Source organism: Manacus vitellinus, unplaced genomic scaffold, assembly GCF_001715985.3.
Source record: "Manacus vitellinus isolate BGI_N305 unplaced genomic scaffold, ASM171598v3 scaffold_9_pilon, whole genome shotgun sequence".
NCBI classification, from domain to species: Eukaryota; Metazoa; Chordata; class Aves; order Passeriformes; family Pipridae; genus Manacus; species Manacus vitellinus.
This window is the reverse complement of record NW_021940917.1, coordinates 6,074,521-6,097,770: the sequence shown is the minus strand read 5'-3', so window position 1 is coordinate 6,097,770 and position 23,250 is coordinate 6,074,521. Positions and strand designations below refer to the sequence as shown.

The following is a 23,250-nucleotide window of genomic DNA, read 5'->3' as shown; positions in this document are numbered from 1 at the left end:
AACAATGATAAAAAAATCTTTTTTTCCCCCACAATGTTTTTTAAATTTTTCCTAGCCAGACACAAATACTTCCAAAGTAATTCCCTGCAAAGCTTTGCAAACTCCAGATTCTGCAGTGTAGTTTTTGTAATATAATAAATGAACCTCACCCAGTAAGGATGTCTTAGCTTTTAAACTCCTTCTAAATGCATTTGAATTTTACTGCAGGCTCTTTTTCTGCTTGATCTCTCTGCAGAATTCATAAATGGCCTGAATCTGGTATTAAATTTGACGCTGATTCTGTCTAGCCCTTTACAGAACTGGATACTTAATTCTCTACATATTTAAAATCATCCCCATAAATGTGTTTAAAATACTTATTATAATCAACTGAGCCCTTATGAGCCAGTCAGCACTTCAGTTTTGGTGCAAAACTGAATTATTCTGTTTTAATCCCCATAATCTCCACAATTTTATTTTGCAGTTTTACCTTATGATATAGCATGACCTCAGAACTGTTTAGGTTTTGCTTCTTGGTGATGGTGGGTTTTTTTATTTTATTTTATTTTTTCTCTTTTTTTTTTTTTTTTTTTTTTTTTTTTTTTTTTTTTTTTTTTTTTTTTTTTTTTGTTATGTGTGTGGGGGGGTTGGGTTTTTTTCTTTCTTTTTTTTTTTTTTTTCATTTTTATCAATCTACAGCTCTAGCATTGAGACAATCAATACATAAACTGCTCACTGCGGGTCTCTAGGAGTGAAAAACATACTTTCATTAGACAAAATCATGAAATCTGAAATACTTCATGGATAAAAGCACAAATAAAAGTAGATCAAATCAACGTAATGACATCTGAGCTTTTTACCTTGATGTTGGGAATATTTTGGCTTTCTTTCATTCACTGTACCAGGCAAATTTCCATTAAGTGAATACTATGAAGCGTCCAAGAAATTTACATAGTATCTGAGTTCAGATTTACCTTTTGTTTTGAAACTCAGCCCAGCTATATTTAAAGCTTCATCTAATACAGGAGCATTTTCAATTTGATCCAAACCAACAGAATAAAAATATCAGTGGACTACAGCTTGGATTTCTGATCAGATTTCCTAGAAATCAGCATGACATTAAATCCGTCACCCAAACAAAAAATGTCTTCTTGGTGTTTTGCTCCTCATAATATGATTTACATGTAGACTTGAATCTTAAATGTTTAAAATACTTTCTATCACCTCTTTGTCTTTGATTACAATTAGACTGAATTTGAAAGCTCTATTAGTTTAACATAGTTTTCCTACTTGTTTCTTTATATAATGTGTATTTGCAGATATACAACATTCCTTGTTTTTCTTCTTTTTTTTCCTTTTCTTGGCTTTTTATTTCCCCCCAGAATATCTATGCCAATGCCAATGCAAACTACTTGCATGAAAAAGTGCACAGAGTGTGAGGCATGAGATATGGAAATGAAATGCCCTTTGGTCTGAGGCGGCTGACACTGACCCAGGTATAGCTCTTGATCACTTCCCATCCCACACAGCAATTTCTATTACAACCATCTCAAGATCAACTTAGCCCAGCCCAGCCAAATGTACGGATTATATCTGGGTCCTTTGAGTCATGCTACAAAAAAGGTGCAACAATAAACAAGTCCATGTGCATTCTCGGTCATAACTATGAGCGGAGTAACCCTTGAGATTCCTCACTTTGGCATTAAATAACAATTATAAAGGTTTTTAGAATTAAAGCAATACATGGAGGGACTTGAAATGTTAACAGCCCCAAGTAACTTGTCAATTGAAATAAGACTCATCCCTAGTCATAAATAAATAATCTCTTTCCTGGTCTCACTTCCATGCCAGGATCAATATCTCTTAACATCTTACTTATTTTATTACTGCTTTTGGTTTTCTGGGACTGATTGAAAGTTGCTCAGAGGAAATCTTTGGTTTTGCTTAAGTGTCCGTGACATTTAATCATGACTTTCCTTGCAGTTTAATTCCAACCAGTCAATCAGTTAATCCACTTCAATTGATTCTGTGCTCTCTGTTATTGGCTTGCACTCATTGGGCATCCTCTGGTGTCGACTCAGCTGGGTAGCTTGTGTGAAGCTCCTCTCACACCTCTCGCACCTGGTGAAGGCAAGAGAGAAAATTGAGACCAGGGAACTGCTCTGGGAGGTGGGTGATGGGCTTTGTCACATCCTGCCTAATCAGAACAGACACTCAAAAGTGGCTTCAGATTTTACTGGCTCAAGAGGTGTAATTGGTGGCTACTTCCAAGGCCTTGATGCCTATGATGGGACAAGGCCTGTCTGATTCAGAACAGAGGAATCTGTCAATAGACAGGGGGAAGGTGATTTCTCCAGAGAGGCCTGTCCTGCTGTAGCTCTGATCACTGTCAGTTCAAATAGATAAAGAACAAAAAGAGATTTTTAGGAGTGAGCCATCAAAGAAGAAGCTTGTCTGCAGTTTTCTGCTCTGTAACCCCTAAGAGAAATTGATGACAAATAGAATTTCACCTTCTGCTAATTTAAAAACCACAATTGCCTATTGGAGGATGAGAAATCACAAAGCAATAATCATTCAGTTCTAGAACAAGAGAAAACTCTTTGTTTATCTGATCCGACTATGTTAGTGGGGTTCATTTTAAAGAGGCACACAGAGTTAGTGGTTATTTAATTACCCGACAACATCCACACTATTTCAGAAATCTGTGGATTGAGCAAGAACTCATAACAGTCACCAGTGTTTGCTTCACTGTCTTTTATGTTCACTTATCTTTCTACCCTGTCCTTTCTTAGAGAACCAAAATCTGCAAAAAAAATTAATGTGTGAATTAATTAACAAAGTAATTGAATTTTGGAAGGGATAGGAGAGGGGTTATTGTTGAGTCACAAATATGGATGCAGCATATTCTTCTTGTATTGTGTTTTCTCCAAAAGCCATCTTTGATTTAATAGTGTTGTGTGATGCTTTATCTTCAAAGAAGATTATCATAAAAGTATCACAAAAATTACTTCTTCACCTTCAAAGGACAAATGAAGAAAAAAAAGGACTCTAATTCATATTAATCTTTCTCTCTCTCTCCTGATGTGAATGATAGAAAGTGAACTGTGAAGTGTAACTGATCTAGCTGCTTATAATAAAAAGAAAGAAAGATATTTACACATATGCATAATTGTAGGTGTTCTTCACATTACTAATTTTTAGTAATAAAGTTCTGCTTCAGGAATATTTAGCACAGACATTACAGAGTCATTCATCCAGGTTACTGTCCCAATCTAAAACGTCAAGACTTTTAAGTTGTGTTTCTTTGATTGTCTTTCATGGAATATTTTTAGCATCCTGTTCCACTGTTAAAAACTGCACTGTGATCTTGACAAATGTAAAATGTCAGCTTTAATGTATCAGACCTATCAGCTCAATGAAAATAACTCAGAAGTATTGATTACTTAATGATTTTTTGGGTATTCATTAACGTCTATGTGCAGATCATCCACTCTCCAGAGCTCCTGAAGTGCTGATGACACATTAGTGTACTGCTGATTGTTTATTAGAAAACTGATTAGTTACTGGATGAGTGTGTCAAAATATACTAAATTTCATTGCCTGACAAACTTGCAAATTATTGTATTATTTTTATATACATATATATATATCTATCACAGAAGCATTAGAATCAATTTTAAGACTGGGGGTTAACTTAGTCTGTATGAGATATTACCGTCTACTCAAACTTGATAGTTTTGTTATTTTGATGTCTACAAAGAAAAGTACTTTGCTTCCTGACCAATAGGAGGCTTGAATCCTCACCTAACGAAGCTGTAAATGATACAGTTGCAAAATAACCCTCAAAATCATGTGTGGCAACACCTCACTGTAAGAGCCTGGCCAAATAAAAGAAATACAAGGCATCAGGTTGCCCAGGCACCATCAGTCATTGAGGTAAAGACTATAGGTTGATCAAAAGACAAAATTACTCACTAAAACCATTGGGCATGAAGCTGTGACAGGCCTGCTTATCCTTTCTGGAGCTTGCCTGGCAGGCTAGAGCTGGGCACTGCATTCACTCACCACCTTGCAATGCTCTTGAAAGCTCAGAGCAAGGATTACAGTATTTCTTTAAAATGCAAGTTCCCATCCTTTACCCACAAGATTCTTCTGCCATATGAGTGCTCTAACCTCCCAGGTACGGGCTGTTCGGATATACTACCATAAAGGCACAGGGAAGAAGGATGCTAAAGAGAGAACAGAAAAAGAATAAATCTCTTGCTACAAGCATCTACCCTTTGAATAGGAGAGATGTGGGTGCCAAATGTTGATGAGGGCCAGACTTTGCTGTCTGTGCTTACACAGCCCTTGGACACCAGTCAGGATAAAGCCTTTGGAAAGGTGCCTAATTTCCTGTCTTTTTCTTGTACCTGGGTAACCTTCAGATGTTTCTTCAGTACCCAAGGTGCCCAGGATTGTCTAGGCACTTCCAAATGATGTGGATGGTGTTTCCAGGACAATAGTTTTGGATACATAGGTACCTGGCTTATTGACAGAGATCTGTATTAGGCTCCTGACTCCTCTTTTCAACATAGTCCACAGAAGTTGTTGCTGGATACAAACTGACAGAAAAGGTGAAGATAATAGTGTCATAGCAGTCAGCATTACTATCTCACAGGAGGTAAGAATAGGAGGAAGAGCAGGAATATTTTTCTCTTGAATTATTATGTACTCTCTCCCTCTATCAACAATTCTTTCCCAGACCATCATAGCAGAATAACAACTGCCATAAGCCTATGAGATCAATAAGCATGTGTGTGTGTCGGTTTGTGTGTGCATATTTCCATACTATAAGCCATACACGTGTTGTTGGAAATTTTAATAGTAGTCAAAATTGTCAGAAAGGAAAAAGAGTCCATCTCTCATGTGACCATCCACAAAGTAACCATGAGGCTGAGCCCAAGCCTGACTACTAGACATATCAAATTTTGGTTAAGCCTCAAGTGCAGATACATGTATTGCCAATAATTATACCTATTAACTGAGATACAACTTAATTTCCACTTAGGGCCATTCAACGGCATGTGAGAGTAATTTAAACAGTCTCAGACACAATGTAGATCCAAAGAAGCAATTCCAAAGTCCTCAAACAATTAAATACTATCAGTGAAAACTAGATCCCTGTTATCTTCTTTTACAATGTGTGTGTGCCTTCATTGTAATTGTACAGACCAGTGTATTACAGCATTCGACCTCCTTAAACTCAGGACTTCAATCCACCACAAAGTTTCCCTATATGATTTGCTTGGGTGGAGGTGCTAAGCAGAACTGTTCTTAAATTCACAAAGAACATCAACGGGTTTTAAATATTTCTGCAGTACTGTGTTTACTGATTTTGTTTAGATAGCCCTCATTATCACTGGTCTGCTTGTTTGCTTCACAGTGCTTTGATGATTATAGACAGGATTGGTTTAATTTGCACATTTATATTAACCTCTGTGAAAGACTGGAGGAGGAAAATGCTGAGGGTCTATTTTAGGGGGAAAAATCTGCATTCAATACTGTCAAAATAAACACTTTAGGATTTCGTTCAAGAAAAACATTTAACACTACATTTTAAATTCATTTGAAGGGGTTAAAAAAAAAAACCAAAACCAGAAAAAAATATTGCAAAGCTGAGATGTCACTGCAGGTACAATGTTCAACCTGAAATGAATGCTCCCCAGTTTTATACGTTGGTAAGAATAAATGAAAAACACCTGAGCTATCACAAGCTGAAAGAATCTTTCCTCTAATTATTTTGGTTTGAATCTTGCATATTAGATCTTTGCATAACCCTGATTCTGCAGGCAAGTCCCTTAACTATTTTTCAGTTTTACTAAAATGGAAGTGGGAAGTGTTGAGACGAACTTAAGAAAAGGGAGGTGACAAATAATTTTCCTTTTTCTCCTACCTTTTAATTTACTTAAGAGCTTTGTTCCCAGACTAGCAGCCATAGTGGAGACTTCAGTAAGATAAGAATACACAAAAACTTTACAGCGCTGACGCTGGCTTGATAGCTTGTGATGACATGAAAAGAAATCCCTTCTAACTGGACCTGCAGTCCAGGCAATGCAGCTAAAGCTTTGACTACAGATAACCTCACTTAGCATTGTTATCTTAATGAAAAGCAAATAGAAAAGTCTTCCACTATACATCCAAATTTACCTAGGACCTACAAAGAAAAAGCCTTCTCAGAGAAAAAGCTTTTTAACCAATCACAAACTTCCTCTTACATCACAATTTCTTTGAAATATTTTAAATGCTGTTACTCTATGTTCACAATTTTTTAAACCAAATTCTAAAAATAATATACATACAAACATACTCAGTGTTTAAGATTGTCAGCTTAATCCACACTCACTGTAATTTGTCTTACAAAATAACTGCAATACTTACTTTGAAATCATGAGATTGCATTCATGACAACAGCAAATTTAAAACTGAATTTAGTAACAACTTCAAAATTATGCCTATTATTTTTAAAATAACATCTAGAATTTAAGTAATTTATCACCATGCATGATCATTCTTTCTAGTAGTAAAATTATTAGTCAAGAGAATTGTGTGCATCATCACAAATACAGACTTTTTTGAGGTACAGAAACCATATCTCAATGAACTTTTCCATCTTGCACTTTTTTTTGGTAAGTGTGCACTCTAAATTCCATTGTAAATAAGGACTTAAAAACTAAATTGCATGATCAAGTGACGAAAGTCTTGTTTGTCCCATTTACAGTTCTTGTTTACTAGAATTTGTTGAGGACTTTTTTTCTAAGCTTTCTTACTACCTGGTCTCATGACCCCCTTATTCAAAAGAGAATCTGAATGGTGATAAGACATCAAGATGAGCTGCAGCTCTCTCTTTTTTTTCCAGCAGAGAGTGTAGATCAGTTTCTGGATAAGTTTTGTGCCCCTCCTCTCTCAAATGCAAGCAGTCCTGTGTGGGAGGCAAATCTGCCCTTTTGAACAGCTTGCGGTATCAAGGCACATGTGCCCTCTTATCTGACTAGCAGTGATGGGAAGATCTGCAGCTCCAGTTTTAGCTTCATGTGAAATTACTAGTCAGCTTACTGTGAATACTTCAACAAGTCTTACAGAGAGAAATTGGTACTACTGTTTGTTGAGCTTAAGGAAGAAATTAAATAAAAATCTTGCAAGATTGAAATTATGCCATATATCATAAAGAAGCAGTGCAGAGCATACACATTTTTTGTCCCTCTGCTGTGTAACTTTAAGAATAGGTAGACCCATCCTGGAATACTTAAATACTTCCACATAAGCAGGGCAAAACAAAAACAAAAAAAACCCCAAACAACAAATTCCAGACAACTGGTCAATTGTAGTACACACATTAGGCTCTTTCGCAGATGAAATTGTGCTGTAATCAAGACCATTTTGGAAAAGGGGAAAAAAATTGCTAAACCAAAGGGGAAAAATAATGACTCTAAATGGGGCAAAATAACAGGTCTATTGGAAACATGACAAAAACAGGATGTTAAGGAAAAAAATTAAGTGGAGTCAACAAGGTTACACATAAGTAACACATTAACATTAAATGAAATCTATTTTCCATTTTGACCTGGAAACCTCTTCCATTAATTACTAAAATCTATTTACACAGCAACTAGATAAAATCAATCTGATTGCTCACACCATTTTTGGTTCACTTTCTATGGGCTCTGAGCATTCAACATACTGGCTCAAGAGAAGTCAATATTTAGATGTTCTGAGTTTCCATGTTTTGCCTCCTACAACACTATCCTGGCCATGATTTCTGCTATGCAACTTCTTCTGTACTGGATATGCAGCATTTTGTTCCAGCTCTGTCCCCTTGCTCCCAGCAAAGACCATGGATGGAGGCCATGCTTTCTTACAACCATATATAGAGGCAAAGACTGTCCACCAGTATCTCTGCCGGGATTGTTATGAGGGGTTCTGACAGGCCCAATAGCTGAGCTCTCTTACATTAACCAGACAGAAAGCACAGTATGGCAAAAGTAGAAAAGACAAAAGGAGAAAAGTAAACAGAGAACAGACAGCACTTGGAGAACTGGGAGAGATGCACACCTTCTTCTACACTTATTCCCATTCTTCCTAGGAACATTCAGGCAGGTTCTAAAAGAAGTGATATCAATACAATATATGATGATATCAATATATTACTTTTGTTCCCGAGTGGAATTGTTCCAGGTACAACCTGGGTCTGTCAGTTCAGCAAAGAAAAAGACACAAATATGGGAACTATTTCTTCTGTCTTGGAGAACACTTCCTGTTAGGTAGTCAGAGTCTTGCACAACAAGGTAAAATAAGCCTGGATCAACTGTGCTGTAGATGGAGGTGAGCATAGAGGGACAATTTCTGAGACTCAGGTGTGTGCTTAGCTTAAATTTCAGTAAGCATAAACTGCAGAAATAGGTAAAGTCTGTTTAATTAAAAACTGTCTTGACCAGGTGACTTTTTTTTTAATATCTTGGAAAGCTGAGCACTATCAATTTATTATTATGATCTTACAAAACTTATGTCTCAAGTCAGAGTTGCATTTTGTATGCAGTGATTCTGAGACTAAAAGAAGATGCATATTTCTCTCCCATATTTAACCAGAGTCAAATTAGCTTTCACTTGAAGTTCCATCCACCTCAGCCTATTGACATCTAAGAAACGTATTAATGTTCTTGTAGCATGACCTGTCCCAGTCTTGACTGTATTTTCAGCTGTGGTTCTCTGGCAGCAGCTTACCACTTAATTAAAACAATCAAGATCTCATCAGAGAAGGAAAAATTGTTCAGGGATGTCAAGGAACCCAAAACCAAATCTGTTTTACTTCTGGTTTTAGCTTCACCACTAACTGTTTTATCTGGTAGTCTTGGCTTTCAAGGAAAACTCTGCCGAGTGCTGGGGATGCTACTGAACAGCAGCAGTGCATTTTCCTCTCTAATCTAAGCTGACAAAGGCTGCTGGCTTCAAGTACTTACTTGAAGGGCTTTTCCCCAGTGTGTGTCCGGATGTGATTGTTGAGTGTTGTGGCACCAGCAAAGGCACGACCGCAGTAGCCACACTTGAAAGGCCTGTCACTGGAGTGCGTAACTACGTGGTTCCTCAGCTCTGAAGGTTGGGAGAAAGACTGGGAGCAGTGACCACACTGGTAGGGCCTGCAGTGGGAAAAAGAAACAGCACGTCATCAGTGCCTTTTGTTGACATGAACAGGAAACCATATGGAAGGGAGCACCTGATCTTTCCATAACTTTCGAAGAGAACTGCAGGTGCACTTCTCTGAGTCTTTCTTGGGAGAAACATACCCAAAACTTCATGAGCTCTCCAACAAATGTAAAATTCTTGCACAGGAATTAAATGAGAGTCTATGGGCATGATGCCCTACAAAACATAATTCAACAAGCTACTGACCCAGCAGTGCACGTCAATATGCCTGCCTTAATTCTCTCAACTCAGCATGGTACTCCTCAGCCACAAAAAAAATCCTCACACTTTGGAAATAAGGGTCTCATGAAACCCTATCTGTTGGTGCCAGCTATAGTCTTACCTACAAATATCTAATTGTTATACCTGTATTCTACCTGTATTCTCTAGCTGTTTGCAATTAAATTCTTTGTATTGCTTTGGAGAAATCTAGGTTTTTTGAGATCATGTATTTCAGTAAGAAATATTGGAAAAAGTAACCACCATGTTACAATTATCTGTCTATTTTCCTACATCTATTAAATATATTTGCATTTTATTAACATGTTTCTCCCACCCAGACTAAAAATGCCTTTTTTTAGGATCTTGGAAGGAAACATAGAACTTAGGTTTTCAATGCCACGGTTTGTTAAAAGCAAACATAACAAACAAACAAACAAAACTGAATGATATGTTGCAAATTGAGGATCATAACAAGCAGACTGCAGACACAGAAAGAAAAGGATACAAGACAGTAATGTGAGACAGGTCTGCTGAAATGCTAACTAAAATAAAATGTGAAGAAACAATGTTTATATATTTCTACTTGGGAATAGTGATTTAATATCAACATCCCAGAGGGGCTTTTTCCATTTCACATTTGTTTTGAGTTAGTGGCAGAATCCTAAATGCTTATCCAATTTTTTCTCTTAAAAAATTAAGATTTTTTTTTCTAGAGGGATAATAATAATTTTTACCCTACACAACATTTTAACTCTTGATGTCTACATTTCCAGAGCCAATGACCAACTTAGCTCAATTACTCTCTCTTTAATAAATGCGTATGTTTAAATGGCTAGAAACCAAAACTAAAGGGAAGAAGACAATGGTGACCAAGCATGTACAATTCAATTAAGTGCAAAATAAAGTGAACTATCTCATTTGTCAAGTGAACTGCTTAATTGTGGCTACTTGCATCACTGAACACAAATACTATTATTTTACAGTGCTTCAGAGCACTGAATCCTGATTGTAGAATTTTTTAGCTTGATTAATAGCTCAGCATTCATCAATAACTCAATAGCTTACTACTTTAATTACTTGCATTTGAAAATCTACTCTCCAACAAGTTTAAAAGTAATATATAATAGCTGTGGAAAGGTAACTTATATAATGTGGCCCTTAAAAATACACAAATACATGTAAAACAACATTTTAAGAAAATAATAAAAACTCATTATCTGTTTCTCTTATTGGGAGGCAAGTAGTAACATGCCTAGTTTTCTCCTTTCTTGAAGTGCAAAGTTATTTTGCACAGAAAATATTTTTCAAATTTAGCATGAAATGTTTAAAGCTGGTAAAACAAAGATATTTGTGAATGCAGACTTACTTGTTTGGATATTTTCATATCAAACACTTATAAGCAAAATAATGCAATAATGTTTTCTGTATCCAAGAAACATTGATTTTTTTTAATAGTGAAGCGGACCATTAACATCTATTAGCCTCTGGTTATCTATTTTTAATAGTTACTATAAGAAATTATACAACACTACGTACAACCAATTAATCTTTTATTTTTTTAACAGTCAATGTGATTAATTTCACACAGTGAAAATTCACACTGTAACTTCTCTGTAAACAGTCAAAATTCCAAACCAGTTGTAAGTGAATGTTGTGATGTCAGGCAATATGGGTTCACCCCCTACATTGGCTCAAAATAAATGAATTCTTTACGAAGTACTCAATACGTTTCACTGGCTGATGCTCAAGAAAACAAGCCTTGTAAGAAATCACCTATTGTTAGATCACTCTGACTATATTTTTTCCATTCATCTACATCTTGGGAGAAAAAATATTAAAGAAGTCACCTTTCTCTTTGTAAGGGATGCATTTCTCCGGTTTATGCACAGGCAATGCTGATTAACACTAAAATGTGTAATTTTTTTAAAGCTTAGATACAAGACACATTAGAGAAAGCTCATTTTAAAAAGAGAACCTATAAATACATTCAAATACGGTAACATTTAAAAATGCTCTAATTTTTACAAATGCAGATTTAAGTATGTCAACTTTTGACAACTTTTGGATACTACTATTTTTCCAAGAGCAAAAAAAGTCATTCAGCAAGTATAAAACTTATCATTTTGTTCTCTGGTAACCATTTTACTGAGCTCAGAAATTTTTCTTGGAAGAAAATAAAATCAATATGTTGTTTTCAAAAAAAATGAAAGTGGTGCAGAAGGACTGAACATGAGCAGTGCTCGGTTCAGTGAGTACATTGACATGGGCAGATCACGCCTGCCTTTGATGTAGCAGTTATGTCTTCTGCCATCACTTTGGTCTGCACCAGGACAATGAATTAGGATGGTGACCTCTTTATAACAGAGGTTTGCAGACAGAAGGAACAGGGACACAGTGACAGAAATATTGGACTTCATAGGCTGTACTTTCAAAGATCCGCTGCTAGACTGAATGCACTCCCAGCTCAGAAAAACTAATTTCCACTGAAATAACCAAGAACTTATCATACCTTCTGAGCTTCAAGGTATCCTGTGAATCAAAATCTTCTCAGATAGTAATTTTAAGTTACATTTAAGAACAGCTAGACTGATGTATAGCAATGTGCAGTTGAGAATGATGTTCTGACAGCCACCAAAAGCAGTTCTAATGTTTTTTATTAATCACCTAGTTACATATTTTTTTAGCTCTACATCTTTCTTTTGAGCTTGCAGATAGGAAACCTACTTACCTAGAAGCAAATTCTGCTGTCGAAGGAATTACACTGTTATCATTAATCCCCTGCATCATTGATCAGCTCTCTAGTTTTACTGAAAGGTGTGATCCACCATCTTTTTCTAGAGACTCTAATCCTACAGTCTCTGACTATATGGTGGCCCACTATAGCAACATATACCATTTAAAGCAAAATTCAGAGAGCAACTCTAATGTAATAGTTTTCAGGTTTTGTAGTTATTTTGAGGTTTTCCAAGTTTTGTGAGTCTCATTTACAAAATGAAAACACTAAGGAATAAATTTTGCTCTCTACCCTAGAAAATATATTGAATGATTTTGCTCCTTGGTGATGTGTTTTCCTGTCTTACAGTTTTATCACAATTGTAGTTGATTTTTTTTCTGGGTGAAACTACATCATATATGGGACCAGTACAAAACACATATTCCCATATGAGGCTTACTGAGCCTCACCAAAGCTCATGCTTTGTGCAGGATATGTAGAACCCTCAACATGCACAAAGCATATGAATAGAGAAGAATAGAAAAATCCATATCTATGCAGCTGGAACAGCTACTGACAGATAACTGTACATTTAGATTGATACTTTTTAGATTTTTGTTAAGTAAAAGTAGCATAGCTTTTTTTATCTTGTAGTATTCCTCTGCTAAAACAATATACTTTCCACCTTCTGACTCCCAAATATATCTACCCATTATAAATTTATTTTATATATCTTAAATTATTAATTCTCTGAATTTTCTTGAAAAAATCTTGCCATTATTTTCCACTGAATTTTCAAATTACTTCTTTTAAGAAGTGAATTTGGTCTTTTCAAGCGACATATGGAATCCTAGTGCAATTCTTAGAAGAGAAATTGCTTTAATAGTGAGTTCCTGAATACTTGTAACTCTATCATTGAAACACTCACAGACCAAGCAGTTAATTACAGTTCTGTAATTCTTTTCCTTTACAAACAGCTGGAAAAGCACCAGCAGAAAGAAGAGAGACTGGCATGTGGTTGAAAGGGCTTTTCTCCTTATTGAGGACTAAGAACTAAAAACCCAACTTGATCATAGAATGATTTTTGTTGGAAGAGACCTTAAAGATCACCTAGTTCCAACCCCTGTGCCATGGGCAGGAACACCTTCCACTGAAAGCACCATCCAACCTGGCCTTGACAACTTCTCAAGATGGAGCATCCACAGCTTCCCTGAGCAAACGGTTTCAGTGTCTCACCACCCTCAAAGTAAAGAATTTCTTTCTTACATCCAATCCAAATTTACCCTCTTTCATCTTAAAGCCATTGTCCCTTCTTCCATCATTACATGCCCTCATAAAAAGTCTCTCTCCAGTTTTCTTTCAGGCCCCTATAGGTGTTGGAAGGCTGCTATATGATGTCCCTGAACCCTTCTCTTCTCCAGGCTGAAAAACCTGAACTCTGTCAGCCTGTCTTCCTCCCTCTGATCACCTTTAGGATTCTCCTCATAGCTCTCTCCAGCACATTCTTCCTATATTGGGAGTCCTAGAGTTGGACTGTTACTGAAGCCCTACCTGTTGGCTGTCATCAGCCACCTCCTTATTTTCCATGTCCCTTAACATAGTTGCCTGAAGGATCTGCTCCATGTTCTTGCCAGGTACCAAGGTGAGACTGGCTGGGCTATAGTTCTCCAGGTCTTCCTTTTTTACAGTGGAGCTTATGTTTCCCCTTTTACAGTCAGTGAGAACTTCACCAGACTGCCACAACCTCTCAAATATGACAGATACTGACTTAGCCATAGATAGTGACTTAGCCACTTCGTCTGCCAGTTCCCTCAGGACCCATACATGCATCTCATCAGGTCCCATGGAGTTGTGCACCTTTGAGTTCCTTAGATGGTCTCCAATCTGATCTCCTTCTACAGCTGGCAATTCTTCATTTTCCCAGTCACTTCCTTTGCCTTCTGTGACATGGGTGGTGTGACTGGAACAATTCCCAGTGAAGACTGAGGCAAAAAAAAATTATTGACTGCCTCAATCTTATTCATGTCTCAGGTCATGAGGCCTCCTGCTTCTCCTAGAGAGGGCCCACATTTTTCCTTATTTCCTTTTATCACAAACATAACTACAGAAGCTTTCATTGTTCTTCATTTCCCTGCCCACATTGAATCCTATCATGGCTTCAGCTTTCTTAAACTGATTGCTGACTTCTTGGACAATCTAACTGTATATCTCACAGACTACCTATATTTGGTTCCATCCTCTGTAGGCTTCCTTTTTGTCTTTGAATTAATCCAGTGGTTCCCTGTTCATTCATTCAGGACTTCTGGTGGTTTTGCCTGACTTCCTCTCTGATGGGAAGCATTGCTCCTGAGCTTAGAAGTGGTGATTGATCTCAGGGTCTCAAGGCGTGGGACACAGGACTCCATTGAACTCAGGACAGGATTTCACATTGTTATAGGGGGAAGGCTGACACACCACAGCCTCTGCAAAAAAACAAAAGCAGGCCATGTTGAAGCAGTGCCAACACTGGCTTTCAGGACCAGGCCTTGGTACAGCACAGAGCATTAAGAGCACACCTGCACTCAGAGGAGTTAGGTCACAGTTATTCTCACATAAAGCTATTTTTGAGGAATGCCTTCTTCTAGCAAGTTGAACTAAGGCTAGAGAACCAAGTGACACCTTGGGATACTGCTAACTTGCACACAGAAACATCCCTAGCATCAGCGGGACCACGGGTGGGCTACCTTCCCTGACTCTGGACTCCACATTCCCTGCTGCCTTGGTGTTCCCCTTAGTCAGCACAGCTGCTGTCCTGAGCACCTCAGGCACCAAACAGCAGCAGGGATGGCAGAGCTGGACCCACTGGGAGCTCTGGATCCTCTGTTACAAGTGTTTGTGAAGAAACTAGCAAAAGCAGAAAGCTGGCGCACTTGAAGCATTTGCAAATGTAAAGCTGTCAGAGAGAGTTGCTGCTCTGTACACCCGTTATTCTTATTAGCTTTGAGTGCTGGGAGTTTGCAAATCTTTATGAAAAGATTATGCAAGAACAAGCATTAAATTCAGCACGAAGTTTACTTTAATTGAGCAATACTCAATAAACAGAAAGAGACAATGCTTGCTCACAGCATCTATTTTTTCTAATCTGTTTTGGAGATGTTCAAATTAATTAATGGACTTAGGGAGAACCTCAAGGTCAAAGACACAGAACCTATAAAGAAAAATATTAACACAAAATGGACTGAACCACAATCTTAGAGAGAAAGACCTATTAAATTGGTAACGTCAAGTTCTTGTTTAAAAAAAAAAACCACAAAACCAACCACAACAACAAAACAAAAACAAAAACAAAAGAACCCTAAAAAACCCTTACAATTTAACATTGAGTTGCTACAGCAAAACTTAAGTGTAATAATACCTTTTTAGTAAACAAGAATTGTGAGTGCCAGATCACACCCATAATCTATCAGCCATAGACACACTAATAGAGTGGACTTTCTCTCAAATTATCAGCTTGAATACATGGTAATCAATGATAATATTTATCACACAGATGTACATGTTGCATATAAAAATGTGCCACAGAGAGGTCTTGGGAACTGCAGCCATCTCCCTATTCTGAATCTGGTGATCATAGTGAGATGGAAGAGCTGTGTCATTTAAAAAGATTGCATCATTAACAGAAAAGTGGTTGCTGTTAAAAAAAAAAAAAAACAAAAAAAAACAAACAAACAAAAAAAACCAAAAAACAACTGCTCTAAATATTATTCAGTACGATAAAGAGTTTTGGTTACCCCTTTTTTAAGCCTCCCAAATAGAAGCCTCCTGCTGCAGTAGAAGGGAGGAAATTAAAAAAAAATTAAAAAATAAAATAAAACAAAACAAAATGAAAAAAACAAACAAACCAAAACACAACACAACAAACAACAACAACAAAAACCATGAAAATGGATTTCTCACTTTTTCTTCAAGAAATAGTTTCTCAAAGTGTCTCTGTCTAGTCAAGGCTTAAAAAAAGTCCCAAAGGCTCAGAAAGTCCCAGAATTCAAGACTAGATGGATTTAAATCTCCACCTCCCCTATCTACTCCAACCCCAGTTACCATTAAGTTCAAAGAGAAGCCCTAAAAATGTAACAAGATAAAAAATCTGGTGGAAAGTGAGAAGTAAAACAAAAGTAAAACAGTAAATATTTTAAAGTTAGTTTAAATAAAAATCTTAATCTTAAACTAAAACAGAGAGCACAGCAAATGATTTTCATATTTCCCCCTATTTTGGATTCATATTTTTAAATTATTTTTATTTATTATATTATCTGCCTGTTAAATAGGACCATTTATTTCTTACTGCCTAGTTGAATTAAGAATATTATGGCCTATTTTGTGTCTATTCTCATTCAGATTCTTTCTGAAACTATGTTGTAATATCTTTATTTGGATTCTCAAGTCTCGAGTGGTCTGCTTTCCTCAAATTTCAGACCATGAATTGGATTCCTGTATAGATTCAAAGATGTTTTCCCTGCACCTCATGCTGTAGGTAATGAGCATTTTTGAAGAACAAATACCAAACCAGAATAGATAGCCTAAAGTTACTTCCTAGAGATGACAGGCCCTGCTGCTTCAGTCACATCAAAGATGCAGTGACTGGTGTGTTCACAAATTGCTGACAATAAATGGGGAGTTGTTTATCAGCTGGAGTGGTGCTGCAGATATCCTTGAGAAAATACAAACCAGAGAGTTGCATCCAGTACTTCAGGCTGGCAAGGAGGTATTCTTTCACAAATCATACCTTACTTTCTTGTCTCCTGGAAATTTTGTACAACTCTTAAGGAAGTTTTCATCTAGAGGAATGCAATATGTTTAAGAAAACTAAGACAACTTTTTCTAGATACAGTATCCCTAAATAAGCAATTTACTGATCTCTGTTAAAAGACAAAAAGCTGCCTATGATATAAACTCAACCTGTAATGATTTAGCCAGGGATATGAGATCCCAGATCCTAGGGTAGTTATGATCTGCAGTAACTGTTATTTTGGTAATTTCAAATATAGCATGAATTGCAGTGACTTTAAACAGCATGATAATTTTCCTACTATGTTCTAGGGTATTCTGAGCTAAAGTGTTTGAAAGCATGGGAGAGACTGAATGGTGAGACATCATGAATCTGTACCCTACTAATGATGATGTTCACTTCTAAGAGGGAAGATCTGAAATCCAGTCTGTGTTTCAGACACTATTTGACACAAGATATTTAGGACAAAATAAATAAAAATAAATAAAATTAATTTAAAAAATTAAATCTCTCACCTCCAAGATCTTTCATCTCCAAGATGAAATATCTAAGAGTAAGACAAAATTATCCTAATTTTCTTTCTCTGGCAAATTGAATATTTAGCTGGCACTTAAAATGAAGAACAGTCCCTTTAAGTGAGACTCTTTTTGAATTAATTATTATCTGCAATTTCGCTCCTCGTAAGGGAAGACACGGGCTCAAGTAAAGGAAAGGATGAAATCTAGGTGTCACACCTCATCAGATGAATCACTGAAAAAGTATATGAGAAATCCTCACAACATGCCTTTTCTAGACTCTAGACTCTTCTGGACTATTGCACCATTTTATGCTTTACAGTGTGCTTAGGATATAATACTGGAAACACGAGAGTCCATGTGGACCTTTTGAGACAGATATTATACATTGTAACACTTAAATTAGTAGTTGTGTCCCACAGTTTTGGCAAGCCCTCACAAAGGCATTTGTTTCTGCTAAGGCCAGCATAAAATTCGGAAAATGTTGTCAGGGCTTGTAGGTATTCACAGTATTATCAATTCTTTAATTTTTATGAAGATTTGTAATGGAATCTTTGCCCATGCTTTACATTTCTTCCAGAAAAATGGATTTATTCTCTAGTACCTCCACTCCCACAGAATCACACAAGCATATGTGTACACTTAGATAAGCACAAAGAGACACAGACATGCATACAAACACATGCACAGACTCACTCTTTGTATTTTTTGGTAGTATTTTTGTTAACTGTAATTCACAATTAAATGCTGCTTTTAGAACAACCTTCCAGGGATTCAGCTGTTCTGTTCAAATCTTCACAGCTGAAGAAGAGACAAAACACGGGCAGCCTTTTTTATTGAATTAATTTGATTTTTTTCTTTTGTCCTGCCAGCTATCAAAATTGTCAAATAAACCAGCTTTGATTCATAAATAATGGTTCCATTATATTTACTGTGCCACCGGTCAGAGTACCTGAAATTTTAATTCACTTGTTCAGCTAAATTTCATCCTCAGTTCACAGCCATAAAATTCTGTATTGACAAACTTTCAAACCAACTTTGACTCTGAGGTATCTAGTCAACATTTTTCTTCTGTGTGGATATTAGTTTATTGAATAAGTGGCATCTGTTTTCCTCCACATCACTAGTGGAGTAGGTATTTCCTTTTGACAGCTTTGTACGATTTATGGGTTTGCATGCTATGAAGAAAAATAGTACTAAGCAAAAAATTCCAATTCATTACCTCTTAGTACTTAATTAAGTTCATACACATTGCACACTATAGGTGAACCCTGAAATGACTGTGACAGCCACTGAGCAGCAAGTTAGATTATCTTTGGAAGACAGAGAGACTTTTAATTATCTTGACCTCATTTCTTCCATCTATGATATTCATAAATTTTCATTCTATTTTGTTGCCTCCATCAGATGTACCAAACCACTCTGAAAACAAGATTATATCCTTAGCTATTTCCTTTTATCTGCACATTTAGGCACCAAATGTTTTTACAAATAGTGAAGTCAAGCAATACTTTTTATCAGCTTACTTCACATAGCTGCAGATGAATTATGTCATATGGGGTCCTTGTAATAATGGCTTGTTTTTGAAAATGATAACAGCTTGATAAAAGAAGAAAGCAGTGGATCTGGCTATCAGTAGATACAGAAATAAAGAGAGCCTGGGCTTTACCTGTCAGGGTTCTGTGTACACACATGCATCTGTAAGAGGATCCGCTGGGTGAAAGTCTTAAAGCATTGCCCACATTTCCAAAGATGCCAGTCACTGAACTCAGAATTTAGTTGGCTTGTTGAAGTTGGGCTTGCAAGAACTCGTTGGTTTTTGACACTGATCTGGTTAAATCCTGACTCGATGGACCCAGATTTATCCAGGAGAGAAAAATTTCTGCTACACGGAGTCTGTGGAAATACTACGGATCGCTGTGGAGTGGCAGGGGATAGTTTGCTACTTTTATTAAATGGCTGTAGGGTGTCTTGTCTGGACATGGCCTCCATTACAGTCGAAGGGACATTCACTGGGAGAAAAGAAGAAAAGTATATAAGATCTTTTTTATGCCTTTTTAAAACTAATACGGTTTTGGGAGAGACCAAAAAAATATCAACATCCATTTTCTTGACACTACAATTAAACAATTTTATTTTAACAATGCACAGAAAGAAAAAAAAAAGTGGGCTTGAATCTGAAAGGGTGGTGCTGATTCTGTGACACTGAAATGAAAATTCATGCAAAGGGTTGTCCTAGACTGAAAGGACCCAGAGAAGCCTTACTGTGATATTCATTTATTACACAATGGGATTGTCATCTGAAAGAAAACATTGCCGCACTTGTATATTGCCCTGACTCCGTATATTGCAGTCAGCATGTCTGGCTGCTATATTGCAGACAAGCATGAATTTTGAGAGCATGGGGAAAAAAAATCCTTTCTCGGACACGCCTTGAAATACAATAGGGCTTAAATACAATAGTTCTCTTATCGTCTTAAAGGGCAGCCTCTAAGGATATTATACTATTACATGTCACAAATAGCCACACTGCCAATACAGCAAGAAGCCAGCGACTTCAACGTGTCTCATACTATTAAGAGTAATAATCATGAGACAACGTGAAGTATAGGCAGAGATGTCTTTGTGGATCAGTTTCCTACCCACAAAATAGTTATGAAAATAATTTCTAGTCCCATGAAGGTCTTATGATCATCAATTAACTATGGCTTATGAGGAATTCAGATATTTCAGCAACAAATGCACAAAGAAGTGATTTACTGCTGAATTTGAATGTTGCATGATGAGGAAAGCAAGAGGTCAAACATGAAGAAGAAAGTTGAATAGCCGCCTCAATCCTTGAGTACCATGTAGGTCGTTCAGTGAATGAAGCAAGGATCCTGTGGAAAAGTAGTGAGCTAACAAATGCTTGTACCGCAATCCAAAAATAAACATAATTTAGGCCACCGGGGCCAAGTAAGTTCTAATGCTTTCTAATTTTGGCACACTCAATCTCATGAGATAATATTTTGATGTAAATTTTTAAATTAAATATGTTTTATACATATATATCTATTTATATTCTCTTATGTAGTTACTGTCACAAAGTGTTTGTGTCTATAACTAGGTACATAGCATGTGCTGAACTGTTGATTAGAAACTATAACTTGGTTTAGGTTAGTCATAATGATAGATCTCTAAGAGCAAATATGAGAATTAAATTTCAGTTGTGAGCTGGAATCATCCAACATTGTTTAAGATACAATAAAAATGTGATACAAATTAATGATTTTGTAATACCTATCTTAAACCATGCCAGTTACTTTAGAGTTATATACTGATTTCTTACATCAATCATAATGGTTCCAATTTTATAATATTAAAAGCTCTTTAGTTTATGTCACTTGAGGTCCTTCCTAATCTATTCTTTTTAGGAGTATCTGAGAACCTAATTTCTAAGTAGAGTTACATCTGTGGAGCTGTCTATTACCAGTTTCCAAATATATAATACATCTTCCACGTGTCTTCCGTACAGGGAACAATTTGTATACTTCCATTTTGCCCCAACACACTTGCAAGAAGCAGATAACTTTTTTTTCTTTTCTTTTAGTTGTATTCATGACAGTCCACAGAAGCAATAAGATCAGGATGTCTGATCAGACCTAAGGAATATAGGCAGAGTTTGTGCAGGTGAATATACCCTTGTGCAGAAGATAAGCAGGTGTACTCTGAGAGTTTAAATGGCACTTAAGTCGTATGCAGCTGGCTCCACTAATTTCATCTACTCATGTTAGTGTCTCTGGGGTTGAAACTCTGATTTCTCTCTCAACAAAATAGCAACTGGCAATATTTAGAGATTTTAGCCATAATGTTTCCTTTTCAAATAAAGTTTTTGTAGGCTTCAGCTCATGAAAGAAAAAATAATATTTCTGTATTGTACACCGCAGAGCATGAGTTTTATCAGCAAATATTACTGCCAGTAACTAAATTTCTTTTAAACTTTTCTCAAGACCAACAGATTTGAAAACTCAAGATGAAAAAAGATGTTTATTTTTGACAGTTTAATCTCTGGTATCTTGCTGTTTTATTGCTGCATGTTCAGTATTTAAGTTGCTACAAGACACCAGTTCATCCTAGCAGTTCATCCTGTTTAAGTATCCAAGTACTTGACCAAAAATATACATCTTATGTGTAATTGATTAAGAGTGGGCAGTCACAGGGTTACTTTAGACCAAAGTCAATCAGGCATCCATTATTGGTTTCTTCTACCACATAGATACACATAGCTGTCAAAATGGATGCAAACTCTAATCAAGTTCCACACACAAGTAGTAAAACTGAAGGGTGTGCCTGGATCACCCATTCCTATTTACAGACAAATGTGTCTAGCACTAGATCAGGTCTGTGTTAGTTGCATGTTTAGTTTTGTGAGGACTCCTAGCAAACTAAAAAATAAAATATTGAGAAGGGGTAGAAGAATGGATGGAAATGGGGATTGACAGGATGCAATGGAGGTTCATTGCTGTTTCTGTTTACTTGCACTCAGTTTGTATTTAGAGAAGCAGTTTTTTGCATCTAACTACAAGGATCTAACCTCTACAGTTAGTCAGTCTAAGCTTTTCTCAATATATTCAGTGGTAATAGAAGAAAGAATCACTAAGAGAGGCCCTCTGGGCCTGCAATGCATTACAGTTTTGGGAAGGGAGTGTCTTGTGATAAACCTAGCAGCAATGGAGAGGACCAAGCAAATTGATTAACAATACAATAGAGTTAATCACTTCTGTGGAAGAGTGATTCATACCATAATTTTGCACATCTTAAGTGTGCAAAATTTAACATCACAGAATCAGAGAATCAAAGTATCATACAGTGCTCTGGGTTGGAAGGGATCTTAAAGTTCAGCTAGTTTCAACTCCTCTGCTGTGGGGAGGGACACCTCCCACTAGACCAGGTTGCTCAAAGACCCATCCAGATGGCCTTGAACACTTCAAGGGATGGGCCACCTTCTAAAACACTCTAGGAATATACTTGATCAGGCATGAAACAGGAATTATGGCTTACATAGGTAAAAATACAAGGAAGAACTTACAATTTTCATCTTGTGCAATGCACTGGAGAGGGATTCCAAAGAAAGATGTGTAACTGTCATTGTACCACACCAACAGCTCAGTGCCCCTGGGAATATCTATACAGGCCCGGTAGAATATATTGGATCTAGTCAAGAGAAAAAGAAAAAAAAAAAAACTAATTTAGGAATAGGGCATTCTTCTCTTATCATACACAATGTTATAGTAGAAATTCATTGTTTTGGAAGCATTTCCGCAGATAACTAAATGAATAAGTTACCGATTATTTTAAAACCAAATCTGTCATAGAGAAGGATTTTATTCCTGTTGCACAGGCTAACAAAGACATTACAAGCACTTTGTACCAAGCATGTGTTAAACAGTGAGGTTTTAAAATGACCAAGATTTTAAGAAAATACAGATATTTTCTTGCAATGTCAGTTTCAAAGTGATTTTTTTCAAAGCGATTTTAGAAATGGTACATTTTGCTTATGTTTATAAGCATCAAAGTGTTGCACACAGTTCAGCAAATACAGCCGTTTAAACAGCTTAGCATTTGTCATCTAAGCTAAACTTAACATCATTTAGGGGAAAATAGACAACAGTTCTTTTATGTGAATAAGTTCTTTTAGCAAAAGGTTTGAAGTAGTGTGAAGTGACCTTTCATTATAGCAATGTACCACCAAAAGAGAGATCTCGGATTGTTGAGAAAAATAGGCTTTGGTTTAGGGGAAATAAAAAATTTGGGTTAATCAGAACATTCAATCATAAAATTTTCACATATATGGAACA

At 36.5% G+C, this 23,250-nt stretch overlaps 1 protein-coding gene across 1 annotated transcript in view; it reads right to left on the bottom strand.

Moving 5' to 3' along the window:
• Positions 1–1,792: 1,792 nt before the first annotated feature.
• Positions 1,793–23,250, bottom strand: part of PRDM6 (PR/SET domain 6) — a 74,732-nt gene continuing 53,274 nt past the window's right edge. The window contains exons 7-10 of the mRNA XM_008923347.3: positions 22,482–22,606; positions 19,083–19,425; positions 8,976–9,152; positions 1,793–2,100 (exon numbers count right to left, since the gene is read on the bottom strand). Coding sequence (XP_008921595.3) covers positions 1,986–2,100; positions 8,976–9,152; positions 19,083–19,425; positions 22,482–22,606 — 760 coding nt within the window. The 3' untranslated portion in view covers positions 1,793–1,985. The remainder of the gene's footprint in view (positions 2,101–8,975; positions 9,153–19,082; positions 19,426–22,481; positions 22,607–23,250) is intronic.